Source organism: Pavona decussata, unplaced genomic scaffold, assembly GCF_977016875.1.
Source record: "Pavona decussata unplaced genomic scaffold, jaPavDecu1.1 SCAFFOLD_186, whole genome shotgun sequence".
In the NCBI taxonomy this organism is placed as follows: domain Eukaryota; kingdom Metazoa; phylum Cnidaria; class Anthozoa; order Scleractinia; family Agariciidae; genus Pavona; species Pavona decussata.
In genome coordinates, this window is record NW_028145595.1 from 3027061 (window position 1) to 3041092 (window position 14032).

Genomic DNA, 14032 nt, shown 5'->3' on the forward strand with positions numbered 1-14032 from the left:
GGAAAAACGAGTTAATTTCCTAAGCAAAATATAAAAACGAGCTATAAGTGTGATTTAATCTTATCAAAAACCACAATTTCCGGTCATGCTTCCAAGAATTCAAACATCCGGGTAACTGACTTTCGTTTTAAGTGAAAATTTGAAGAAATTTTGTTAAATTATGGCAGCGTTCCGAAGCAGAACTTCAGCATCGAACACTGTTCAGCCACGTAGATATACTTTGTCTTCACAATCAGCCTTCAGGGTAAACAGCAACAGTGAATTGTCCACAGAAACTCTAAATGAAGCATCGAAGCAACATCCCAGCGGTGAATTGCCCACAGAGGCCCTTATTGAAGCATCCAGGCAACTTCCGGCCCGACTTGAAAAATTACACCAAGAGAACAGCCAACTTAGGTTCAAAGTAGAGTCCTTGCAGAGGTAAGTTAATTGAAGCCGGATGAGATTGGTTTTGTGTACATCTAGTGTTTAAAGTCATATAAATTGTTAGCCAAGGGACAAATTGTGACGCAGTCATCCTCCTTTTCTATATCTAAGTCGTGATATAGACCAAATATTAACTGATTAATTACAAAATTTTGGAATGTTATTATGACGCGAAGATGAAACACGAATAAAGAAACACCCTTCGGGAAAAAATACGGATGAACGGTTTTTAGATAACGTTGTTTTGTGATTACACGAGTTGCATCGCTTAACTCGTCACGAAAGGGTCGCATGCCGTTAGACAGTGAGAAATTTCCCTTCTAAAAACAGGCGTATATTTCATGATAGAAAAAATACATTTTGCTCTTCTCTCTTTTCGTGCCAATGATACATTGATTGGTCGATGTTTTACAACTGCTATGTAAGTCTTATAACTGCAGTCAATATTTCATGGTAATAACTAAATATATCTGTCAATAGATCACTTCGGGACATGGAGCGCATCAGCAATGAAAACGGACAGCTCTTGGTGGAAGTGGAGAGCCTAAAACAGAGGTATTGCAATGACCCCTTTAGTCGGTTTTCGATATTCTTGTAAGTGAATAACATTTTATCAATCTTCTGCAGTCTTAATCGCTTGTCCTAGATATTTTTATTTCTAAGGTCAGTGTTTCTACATAATTATGCAATGCCTTTGTAAGGTTATTAATTTGCTTTTATCTTCACCTGTTTTAAAGAAGCACTAGTTTAATTAAAGCGTCGAGGATATAGCTTTTCGCTGTGTAGCTGATTGTTAAATTTTGAATTATGTAACCAATCTATAGAATTAGGTTTCATTGAGGATTTTTCAAAGCAATGGTTGTATTTGCAAATAAAGATGATGACAACAAAATTTTAAGATCCCTAACATAATATTTTAAAGCGAATCCCGAATACTTATCGATATCTGTTGCTTATAACACAAACAGTGAATTTATAACAGTCCGAAAAGGGCAAAGCCATACTAACGTTGTATAATAATAACAATAATAACGATGATGATAACGATAACGATAGCGCTAATAATAATAATAATAATAATAATAATAATAAAAATAATATCATAATAATAATAATAATAATAATTTGGTAATACAGAGACATGCAAAAATTAACGATAAAAACCAACGTTTCGGTGTCCTCATGACGCCATTGTCAAGGAGAAATAAAAAATTACTTTCTTTAATTAACACTATATGCTAATTTATTGATACACCTTGCCGCAGACTCTGTAATTTTTTTATTTCTTCTTGACAATGGCGTCATGGAGACACCGAAACGTCGGTTTTTATTGTTAATAATAATAATAATAATAATAATAATAATAATAATAATAATAATAATAATAATAATAATAATAATAATAAATAATAATAATATAGAATATACTGCAATCAATGTTCATGATTAAAATTAACGTCCAAAAATTCAAAATGTTCTGTGATTTACAGTATCTGTACTATGCATTTTTAAAGTGCATTATGTTGTCTCAGTATGAGGAAACAAAACTTTAACTGGTAAAATGTTCTCTGCAACTGAATTATTATGAATACAGTACCTTTGAACAGTAGGTTGGTTTGTTGTGTTTTTATCACTGCCCTTCCTTTACAATCCATATAAATTAGAATCCCTCTTTCTTTTTATTATGGTATTTACATGTTTTACTCGTTAAATGATGTGACTTTATAAACAATAGATTTTAGTTTAGATTCCAGACATGATTGCTATTGCATTGGTTTTCTTTAATTATTGGACGTTGATTGGGTAAATTGCTCGGAACTAAAGTATATTAGTCCCCATGCAACATGCTTTCAGTACTTGAGCTTAAAGGATATTTAAACTATCCACTTCCCCTTTCTCTGTTGCAGTTGTTGTTGTCATTTTAATTGAAAAGTATTATAGTTGGCGTAATAAGCAAGACTGCTATTTATTCTTTCTATATCGTAAATTTTGATAACTTTGTTTTCAGATTGAAATTCTCATTGGCTTAATAGTCTTCACATATACTTCAACCCCCCCCCCCCCCCCCTCCCCTACCCCAACACCAACACTACTTCATCTGAATTTTTATTTTTTAAAACAGGTAAGAATTTATACCACAGCAACTAGGGGCACACCGCTGTTGTCATCTCCTTTGTATCTCTCTTACTTTGAAGTAAATGTTACAAACTTAATTTATGTTTTCAAAACCATTTCCACTCATAATGGGCTAGGTACACACCTAGTTGAAGTGAGGGAATTTTTCGAACTCACAATATGACCAGCTCCCAGTTTGCTTGATAGCTCAGTTTGTAGAGAAATTCGCCAGCATCGCAGAGGTCATGGTTTCGTATCCCATTCAAGCCTGATTTTTTTTTCAGGCTTTCTTTTTTGCAACTAGAGTTTAGTTGCGTAAATAACTGTGAGGGTCATTCTTCTATTTAATCTTACACCCGCAGTTCCAATATATGATTCATACATTCAAATTAAAAGGTAAAATTACCTATGAAAACTATTTTTCCGGTACAAAATTATGAACAACAAAGATCGACAGTGGAAAACCTTAGAAAACAGCTCCACAGTGCAGCGACGAAGCAGCTGCGTCTCCACTGAGTAATAAACCGTAAAATGTTATTCTTATTTTTCACAACAAAATTTATATAAATATCCACGTAAACGTTCCCACTTGTAATTAGCCTTGCTGGGGTTCATCCATCGAATAATTCCTTGTACGCCCCCCCCCCCCCCCTCCCCCCCAACAACAGCAACAACAAAAACAACAAAACATCGAATGCGACAATTTTTGCATAGAAATGACTAGCTCTGGTTTGTTGGAGTAAAATGTTTAGAGGATAATTCCTCATGATCAATGTCACATCTTTTAACAATGTATTTGTGAGATTATCGCAGGCTTGCTGCACTGGCGGAAAGAAAAGTGAACAACGATCAAAGAAGAACTGAGAACATGTTGAGCACCAACAGACAATCTGACATTGAACGAGAGTACAGAGATGATTTTAGAGATGCGGAACGTGTTGATGCAATCAGAACTATTGAAGCCTATTTAGAGAAAAAGAAGAAGAAAAAGCCGAAAGTGCTATCTTCAGTCGAGCAACTTCAAGCATATAGGCTGGCAAGCTATATTTTTGAGGTAAGGTGATTTACCTTGTAATGTTGGAATCGTTGAATAGTTGAATTTTTAAGCTCGTTATTTCAGAGGATGGCATTTGTATGAACGGGATACTTATTTGTCACACATCGTCTACACCCTCACCTTCTTCAGAGCCCAGCTCGAGCAGCATTGCCTCCGGACCATCCACATCTTTTGCTGGAGCGATTTCGTATTTAAAGTGAAGGTCCTTGAAGCGGCATATACCATTATCATCGAGGCCTGATGTCCTAAACATGCAGCTGGATTGGATAAACGCATCGTCCGCCAAAGAGTAGCCAACGTATGCGAGGAGGCACCACGCAAGATGTCTAAAGACTTTTTAAACAGACTGGCTAGTGGAGAGGGGTATAAGCTGCATTAGAACCGTGATCCCCCCTCCCCCCATCCCAAGCACCAACACCAGCTTAGTTCTGCAAGCAAAGCCCCGCGGTAAGACCTACAACGAGCCTACAATCAACGCGGAACCCCTTCTTTCTGGTCTTCGTTTTGCGAGGCTAAACCATGACCAATGACCAATGACTCACTTAAACAATGAAAAGTTGTTAATTTGTAATAAATAGTTTCATGAATCCTTTCATTTTAGTTGACACAGAAGTGTTTGATACAACTGACGTTAATTTGAAAATGAACTGAATTAATATTAAGTGTTTTTCAACATGAACGGAAGATAGCTTATCAAGAACATGTATTTACAGGGAAGGCGAAAAAAGAAACATTTTATTATTTTCTATCCTTCGATACTCATGAAGTAGCTTATCACGTTTATAAATTATTGTCAATATCCCATCTCCTTAAGGAAATAGCTCATTTAATTGTCTGGTATGGTCCAAAGCTATTTTGTCATTACTGCATGGGTTACCTGCTAATTAACAGCTATTGTGGCCAGTGATGGATATTTCGCGGCGAGGTAAATTTCCACCGCTAGCCACCGACAAACAATATACAATATATAACATATACAATATACACAACAAAAAGATGATTTTAATTCGTTTATTCCTGCCACCAGATGTGACAGGTATTTCTCGATGAGTCTGTTACGAAAAATTGTTGCGTGACCGTATGCTAATTTAGTCTAGAATATTCTCGCATATTTAATTAGTTTTGCATCATAGTGACTAAGCAGTTTTTGAAGCCGTTTACGTATGATCCTGTAAATAGATTTATATTGTAATGTTACTTTATTTAGTTGCGCCGGAAAGTTCTAGAATCTTACGCTCATTAGTATATAAGCAAATCGGTTTAGCTTTTAGAGAGGCTGTTGTTTATGAGAAGAGAGTACGTGTTTATTGTAGTGTGACAAAGGTCACGTGTAAAGTTTGGCAGAGGCCGTGTTTATTGAAGTGTGACAGAGGTCGCGTGTATATTTGGCAGAGGCCGTGTTTAATCAAGTGTGACAGAGGTCGAACTCTAATTTAGAAGCCTAGCGTGTGCTTGTTGTGAAGTTTCGTGTGGAATTGACTACGCTCATTTGGAATAAATAACCTTGTTGTTGTTCCGACAACCCTGCGTTCTGTTTAGACTTCGAACTATTCGCCACTCACAAAACGAACTCGTAACAGAGTCTCACCGGGCAGCGTTTTGAGCCAGGTCTTTCGAATATTTTGCCGTTCGACTCGTCTTCTTTGTCGTCGAGGCCACCTTGTTGTTTTTTGGTCGCCAACACTGCACCGCGCTTTCCGCTCATTGCAAAATATTTTCCACCACTTGATGTTTATATGATGACTAGCAGGTGCTTCTTTAAAACCTGCTGGCTTTCACAACTTGTCTTTTTAAGGAACAGACTAATGAAAAAAAAAAAAAAAAAAAGAAAAAAAAAACAGGCTGTTTGGTGGCCTTTTTCATAAAGTTTGGTAACCACTTCCTTTGTTAGAGGTTGCTTGTGCATTGTTGGAGCTATTTGACCACTTTTGCTGAGGGTTTTCAGACAATTGCTCAGAGAAGTATCTGCGTTGTTAAATTGACTGTATCCAAAAACAGAAAATGGTTCGGAAAAAAGGGGACTTCTCAAGTGAAGATCTAACGCAGCTCGGATCGCAGTAGGGGATTTTTTGGTGTAAAAACTGCCGTCTCGTTTTCTTGCTGAAAGATCAAATTTCTGAAGACATCCGTTTAGTTGTGGTGGTGACATTTCTTCAAATGGAGTTGCAAACTCGTTCTGTTTTTGAAACGATTCTTTAAAAAATATCATTCAACTTTGGTTCCCAAGTGAACAAGTGACATCAAATTTGGTTATGCAAGATTAATTTGCATTTGTAAACAGAATGTTCCTCGCTGTTTTTTATCGATAAACTCTGCGTTAAAAACATAAACCATTACATTTAAACACGGCCAAACCAAATTTAATCGCCTTCCTTGTGATTTCAGAGATTGTTTCGTTGTTAATTTGGATGATTTCTTTGCTTGTCACGAATGCAAACGGGGACGTATTTTTTTTTTCGAAATTCACGCTAGGGAGCAAGAAGTTCGCGAGTTGCTTGGAGGTAAATAGCAAAGCGTATTCGGAGTTTGACTAGCCAATCAGAGCACACCTTCAACGCTATCCACTGATTTATATAAATTGATAGGAATTATTCAGCTTCATTTAACTGCAAGTGTCTATTTTCAAGGATACTTCATACTTTCGCGGTTTTCCTACGCGAACAAAAGTCCTAAGCGCGTCAGTTTTGAAAAAAAAAAAAATACAAACTATGCATCAATAGAAAGCTTAATAAATTAAGCTTGTGCGAAATATATAATTTCTGCTACTATTTCTTTCAAAATCGCAGGGAGTCTGAAAACCTATAAAGCGACCGTGGTCTGTTTTGTTGAATTAATCTGGTATCCCGTGGGCAAAAGGAGTGGGATACATTACACAGTGATATTCACAACGCACCAATCAACAAAAATGGTGTTTGGTTGGTTATCAAAATGTCCAGGCGCAAAATTGGAGTAGCCAAAACTATGCAAGACGGCGTTGTTTCCAATACAAGAAAGAGAATACTTGAGGGAATAGTGCTTGCTTTCTAAGTCGTAACCTACAAGAAATCAGTAACGTTAGTGGCAGTACAGGAATAAGACTGGAAACTTAACATTGATCGGTTTTGACTTTCGAGCATACCTGCCAAAGCTTTCGTTACACGAATGAAATTTAATTTTTACAAGACAACCCTGCGTGTTGACTTCACTGGTCTAGCCTTTCATACACGTTTCACCGAGGGAAAATGAAACCAGCGATAACTTTTACCTCGCTTGACTTCGATCGAGTGAGTTTGCCTAGGGCAAATCATTTTACCTTGGGTAAAACTGTGGCTTGGCCTCTTTGCTTTTCTACCAAAGGAAACACAAAAAGAAAGACAAATATGATATTAAATGCCTTTCTTTTAAATGTATACAGCTTATAGTCAAGGTTTTCTCGGATTTTTTCATTTCCTCTTACAAAGTAATTTAGCGATTTTGTAATTTTAAAAATACGCAATTCTGTCATTGTAATTATTTCATTTCGACTGCAAGCAAATGGGTTTTAACCTATCTATACAGGGGGGAAGGAGGGGGAGGGGCATGTTCTGCCATCGGCGACTTAGAAGCTAACTAACATTTTTCTTTTCTAATATTTGAGCAAACGCCATGGAACTTTAGGACTTTTTCAGAAATTTATCTGGGAAAATGTATTATTCTTGGTTAGTGTACATTGACTTTGATGTTGCCATGGCAACCACTTTTTGAAAGGCAGTTTCTATTTATCTATCTATGTATCTATCTATTTATCTATCTATCTATCTACCTATCTATCTGTCTGTCTGTTGTCTGTCTGTCTGTCTGTCTGTCTGTCTATCTATCTATCTATCTATCTATCTATCTATCTATCTATCTATCTATCTATCTAGTGGGAGTGTTTATCAACATGTTTGACACGTATCTATTCTTTATCGGTAGGTTTCGTACGAGTGTGCATGTAATACAAGGGAATCTTTCCTTAGCTTTTATTATTCGCTGATGGAGACTTTAACCACAGAAGCACCCAACTTCGGCCTAGAAAATGACAAATCCCCCGACAAATTAAAGAAGGTTAGTAGCTTATGTTGTCTACTAATGAGATCGATGATAAGGTAATGCAATATTCATTCCAAGAGATTGTGTCCGTGTAGCTAATAAAAGTATCATTTCGTCTCAATGTTTTTAATAGTTTACACATTAACCTTTTATATTTTTGCATTAGAATTCTAGCATAATTGTACTGCATAGTACTCCAAACAGGTAACGATATATTGAGAATATTTATTACTATGATATTCTGTGTTGCTAAATTCTCAAGAAGTCAACTGACCTGCCGTGCACTTCATTACTAATGTTTAACAAATAATGAAGCGTCGACTGTCCTCAGTTCTTTTGTAAAGCACACAGGGAGCGGCTAGAGCACGAAGGAAGTGTAGGGGGGAAACACGAGACGTAGTCGAGTGTTTCTCCTTACTTCTTGAATGCTCCAGCCGCTTCCTAAGTGCTTTACAACAGAACAAAGGACAGTCGAGGCTTCTTTATTTGTTTTATGATAAAGAATCCTTTTATTTCCCCACGCATTCACATTCATTTTCAAAACAAACTTCATTTTCCAAATGAACAAAAGTAGTGTCAGGGTGCATCTGTACTCTGATAAAGCACGCTAAAATAAGCCAATCACAATCGTTGTTAGAATGGTTCGAATGATTTGATTGGTTGGATAAGACGAAAGCTGTCAAAGATGTCAAAGCGAAGCATCAAAGTTAACAAACTTTGCATAGCTCGAATGTATCGCCAGTGGTTCTTCATAGTTTTTCCATTTAAAAATCAGGATAGAAAAGTTAAACGTTCAGTGAAATCCGGTGGATTTTTGGCTCATGAACATCTGGACGTTACTAACATGGCAATTCGAAAACAAACTGCTTAAATCTTGTGGCTGGTATTAAACCAACTGCTACGCTGTGTTTTGTGAATGAACAATGAACGAATGATATGATGTGCCGTGATGGAACTTGCCTGGAAAATGTAAGGATCTTGTTAGCTTATTTGATATTATTTGTGTGTATTCACTAGCTAATAAAACTTCAGTTTTCTCTATGTTTTGTTTGATTTTTCTACACGAAAATATAGCTATATAGTGTTTACCGTATCTTTTAACACTGTACTTGAGCTTATGACATTTTTACATCTTTCGTTCAAAAACTTGAGCTGTCCATTTTATGTTGTCTTTGGTGTTTTCCGTCTCTGCCTTTGGTTTGATTTCGTCAATTTCGGTGGTTGACATGTTTGCAAATCTCTATTCATTTATGTTTCTACTTGGCCCTGTGTTTTAGTCCTAACTTCTTCGGAAACTTCACTTTCAATCACCGTGTTATTTGTACTGTTACGCACACTATATCTATTGAAGCTAAGAGCTCGTTTTCGTTTTCTGGGTTAAATAAGACGTTTGGGTCAATAAATAAATAAATAAATAAATAAATAAAATCGAGAGAGAAGTCCAGGCATTTTGCAAACGGGCTGATGGCGTGACACCGTTGCTCCGTGCACCTGTACTCTGATAAAGCACGCTACTTCAACCAATCAGCGAGCGCGTTTTATCGAATTTTATTATAAAATGGTTTAGATATTACACACAAAGGCCTTAAGACTCTCGGATAGAGCATAACACACTTTTCGTCGAAATAGGAAAGAACATGCAGATAACTGCCTTTTCCAAACATATAGCCGAGACAAATTGCAGTGGTTTTCCTTGCCAAATAAACCAGTTTTCATTTCATTTCATGGGCGCTTTTAACTTCTCTTTCGCCTTGACGAGAGCTATTTATTGTCTTTCAAAGGTAAGTACGCAATTAATACAAATTCTAAACAAATGTAAGTTCATAATGGATGTGTTTCCATACGTATCAGCTCGAGGCCATTTAATTTCATGTTAGGAAAACAAGACTGGTAGACTAAATCCCTTTTACCTAATTACTCCTGCTAAACAAATAAGCTACAAAGTTAGTAACTGTCGCCTTTTTTTTCTCTACTGTGTTAGTTATTGGACCTCAAATTATCAAATTATCAACGCTCGACAGCTCAAGATTCCTTCACAGACGCGCTGGTCCTTGTGAAAGAAAAAGCAACAAGACATAACTTGGAGAAACTTGTAAAGGTAATTCACTTTGTTGCACATTTGGGTTTCTTTCAAATAAATGCTCTTTCCTTATATTGAACAAGTCGTCCTTTATGCCATACAGCTTTCAACTAACCTCACATCCACAAAATAAAATCATGTTATTAAGGCGCCGCATTTTAAGAAGTCGTATGATTTACATATTAAAGATTGTGAAGTGTCTTAAAAACTTGGTTAGTCATATGCACACAACATTTATTTAATGTGCTTGAGAGATGCAGGTAATTCAGTGTATTGCTTATATTATTAGTCTCCAGTGTATTTGCGAGACGCGTCGTCCTGAGACATAACCCCAAAGCCTGCGATCTGCTCACCATAGAAGTCACCCATGTGATTTGATTTATGTTGTGTTGAGTTGATTTGTATTGCTTTGATTTAAAAGGGGATACCCTCGATAAAGATAACCTCTGTTATCTCCTCTTCATGGTATCGATGTTTACATTGATCAGATTGTATAAGTAGTAGTAGTAGTAGTAGTAGTAGTAGTAGTAGTAGTAGTAGTAGTAGTAGTAGTAGTAGTAGTAGTAGTATTGGAAAATCGTGGGTTAGATTCCTGCTGGGGCTCTGAAATTCTTTTCCCATAATTTACAACGTGTACTTATTATCTATTTCATTTTGATGGAAATTTTTAAGAGGATTAATTAATATTCTATTTAGTTTTTAACTTATATCATTCTAAGGCTTTCGCAGGAGAAAAATAAAGCGTATGCTTATTTATCAATTTCTTTTCAGTTTTTAAAAGGCAGGTTCCCAAATATTTTACAAACTGTCCATTTCTTTCTGGAGTTAAATATTGTAGCGCAGTAATAGATGCTCTAGATTTTTCATTCCTAAGTTACACTATCTATTTAAAGCGTTACCTTCCTTTTTAGTAACGATTGAGGTGGTCGGATAACTACGGCAATAAATGGCATCACCTTCCGGATTTCCGTCCCCCCCTCCCCCCCACTCAAGGGTTAGATTTGTGGAAGCCCACTCCCTCCTTTCTACCCAGGAATGCTTACAGTGGGAAAAAGCAAAGGCCAACTTCCTCCTCTTTGCCCATTGTGTGCAACCCGTATGGGCTGGAGGTTTTGTTTTCTTAACAATCTCGAGACTCATAAGGCAAAAACTTAATTGACTACTTTGTCACCAACTTCCCCATTTTTTAGCCACACAAGTCTTGTGTTGTCCTCATTTTAAGAGAAACAATGGAAAGCTGATTAATTAATGTTTGAACATGTTGTTTAGAACACATTTAACGAAAACGGTTCTGATTTTGTTTCTTTGCACACAGGCAGTCAAGAAGGAACTTAAAAAGAATTGGCAAGAAAAAAGTAGAAGAGAAGAAATCATACCAAGTTTTGACAAAAACTTGAAAAGAGATTTGAAAGGTTACATTGAATACTGCACCGAATTTTCTTGGCGTATTGTTACTCAGGCACCACCTCTAAAGATTGATTACAGGCCTACAACTTTCAATCCTTGCTATCATACTGTGAGCCAAGCGTTCGTGTCTTCCTCTCTTCGAAGCTCCCATGAACGTTGGGCTGATTCTCAAGAACGTAAAGAAATTGAGTGCTTCGTGTGGCCTACTCTGTACGAGTGGGACAACAGAGTCATACAAAAGGGAGATGTGGTTCTAAAAAAACACAGTCCTTGTGACCTTTGAATTTGTATGAAGGGTATGCACGATTCTTAGGCTTCCGCCCGGTTAGAATGTATTGCCCGGTTTTGAAAAGGAACATGACACCCAAGCACTAAAACTAAAGCATTAAACCATTCTTGGTGATGTCAGTGTTGTTATCGTAACCACATATGCTGCCGTATACGTTCCAATTTTATTAATTAGGATCCAGAGACACTATGTCAAATGTTGCGAAAATTTAACTTTATCTAATAGTACGCGAGTACTATCACTCTGAGTGGCATCTTTGGCCAGGCACCGTACGCCTTACTTCACATTAATTAAGAAGAAGTATATATATTTTTTTCACTCGTATACCCGTTAACCACAGAGTGTAGTCGTTCTTTTTATGAAAGTTGAACGAAGGCAATTTTCCATTAATCGTATTTCGTAAAGGGAACCTCCACTCCGACAACAAATTGACGGTAAATTGTCGGAAATAGTGTCTAAATTATAAATTTTAGTTTAAAATGTAGAAATAACATTCACGTGTGCTAAAAAATTAGATATGATTATCGCCTATTTTCGATTTTAAATTTCCTGGGCGCCGCCATGTTGGATTTTATGACGTCATATGGTTGCCGTTATTGTTAATAAGCAAAAAATCTTTTATGTGAAACAATAAAGCAACCATATAACGTCATGAAATCCAAGATAGCGGCGCGCGGGAAATTGAAAATGAAAAATAGGCGATAATCATATTCTGTTTTGTCCGACACAGAAATGTTATTTCCATGTTTTCCAACGAAATTTAAAATTAGATTGTATTTTCAACGATTTGACATTAACTTATTTCAAGAGTGGAGGTTTCCTTTAATTAGTCAAGACCTACCAATTGTAATAGCTACCACCAAGAGATGTTTGCTAGCGATAGTTTGTAATGAGGCAACATGCATCACTTCTCTTGTGGCAGCTTATTCTAATATCTAAGAAATAATGTTATGAGCTTAATTCGATTTTGAGACGGCAATACGACTTTATATTGACGGCTACTTGGGAGAAAATATATTTCGTATTGGGCGGAGTCGCGAAGCGACGGAGCCCATTACGGAATATATTTTCTCCCAAAGCCGTCAATATAAAGTCGTATTGCCGTCTCAAAATCGAATTTAGTTTTTTATCGCGATACTGGCATTTTGTTGAAGAGAGTAAACGGATAAGGTACAAATCGTGCGCTGATTGAAAGAGAAATTCTTACTTCAGTTAAACTGTAGCCATGGTAATATTCGTGCGCGAATTTTTTTCTCGGGGCGGGTTATTTGAATTTTTGGCTTTAATTTTTACGCCAAAACAAAGAAAATGCAAAAGTATACAGTCCATAAAGCACCTACCATTGACAAAATAGAAGAGTTAGTAGGTTTGAACATTTTACCAGCAAATTTTATGGAAAATTTGTTACCGCCGAGATATAAACAACAACATGAAAACAGTGATGAATAAACCTCACAACTAGAAGCAAGAATAAAAAGAGCAACCATGCTAGTACCCAAAAACGAAAACAGAGCATTGTTATCCTAGCTTAGATGCCGTGGAGATTTAGAAATTTGAAAGAGACCATGCGGCGAAGAATACTGTAAAAATTACCGAGTCTGCCGTTCGGCGCCACGACAACAAGATCAAATTGACAGACCTGAGCCATGAAAGAGAACGCAGCAGAGCTCTTGGAGCAATTTTTTCTAGAGATAAGAGACATCAGAAAAGAAACAGACCCTTTTGCTTTCAAAATGCCATAATTTATTAGAATTTAAGCTCATTGTTATTTACCCTGGCCGCCTTCACACTCAAGAAAGTCTTTTAAGTAAATTTCTCTTCATCGATTTCAAGAAAAAAGTTGTATCCGCTGTATCATGGTACACGTTTACCATAAAAAAAAAATATATATATTATAAGTGGTCCTTAAACAGTGTCAGAAGCTTTATAAATTCAAATGAAAAGAAATAAACAACAACATCCAACATCGCACGTTCATTCCCAGAAGTAGAATTTTAATCTGTGCACGATGAACCCATTTAAGTGCCGTGCTGTCATGATTACATGACAGTTTTTGAGCCGATCAGAAACCGTCATTTTGAGACGACAATATCGCAAAATAACGTCGTCTCAGCGCAATTGGAAGATCACCAGGATCACGATAAAGGAAAATAAAACATAGACATGTTTAGCACATTCCATCTGTATTTTGGGTGTTTGCTCTTACTGAAACAAACTAAGAATAGTCAATAAATGGGGAAAAAAGCAAAATGAATGAAATTAAAAAAAAAAAAAAAGCAAAATGAATGAGATTAAAAAAAAGTAAATGAAATCCGAGTTCTCAGAACGGGAGTAAAACCTATGACCTTCCAATTACAAGTTCGGATGCTCTACCACTGAGCTACAAGAGACTCGTGAAGTTAGGCCATTAAACAAGGTTGAAATGAAATAGGATTTTATGATCGATGATGAATGATCGGGCATACTTTCGAGTATGGCCGTGTCACTGACTGAAAAAAGAAAATACATCGATCAAAATGTTCCGTATTCGTAGGAATTACAGTTGTGATTCATATAAAGACATCCCTATTTCTAATCATATGCCCATCTTAAACTAAAAATTACTTTA

General features: G+C 36.5%; 1 protein-coding gene across 1 annotated transcript; it reads left to right on the top strand.

The window, feature by feature from the left end:
• The first annotated feature begins 12 nt into the window (after positions 1-12).
• Positions 13-13907, top strand: LOC146462736 (uncharacterized). The gene is made up of 7 exons (XM_085085518.1): positions 13-420; positions 907-981; positions 3355-3595; positions 7532-7663; positions 9630-9746; positions 11044-11816; positions 12240-13907. Exons 1-6 carry the CDS (start codon positions 161-163, stop codon positions 11416-11418), a joined length of 1200 nt encoding a protein of 399 aa, XP_084941644.1. The 5' UTR covers positions 13-160; the 3' UTR covers positions 11419-11816; positions 12240-13907.
• The last annotated feature ends 125 nt before the right edge of the window (positions 13908-14032 follow it).

Coding starts and splice junctions, on each gene's coding strand:
- LOC146462736 (XM_085085518.1), top strand. CDS start 161: ATGGCAGCGTTCCGAAGCAGAACTTCAGCATCGAACACTGTTCAGCCA. Junction 982..3,354: donor GTGGAGAGCCTAAAACAGAG/GTATTGCAATGA, acceptor AGATTATCGCAG/GCTTGCTGCACTGGCGGAAA. Junction 3,596..7,531: donor TGGCAAGCTATATTTTTGAG/GTAAGGTGATTT, acceptor CTTTATCGGTAG/GTTTCGTACGAGTGTGCATG.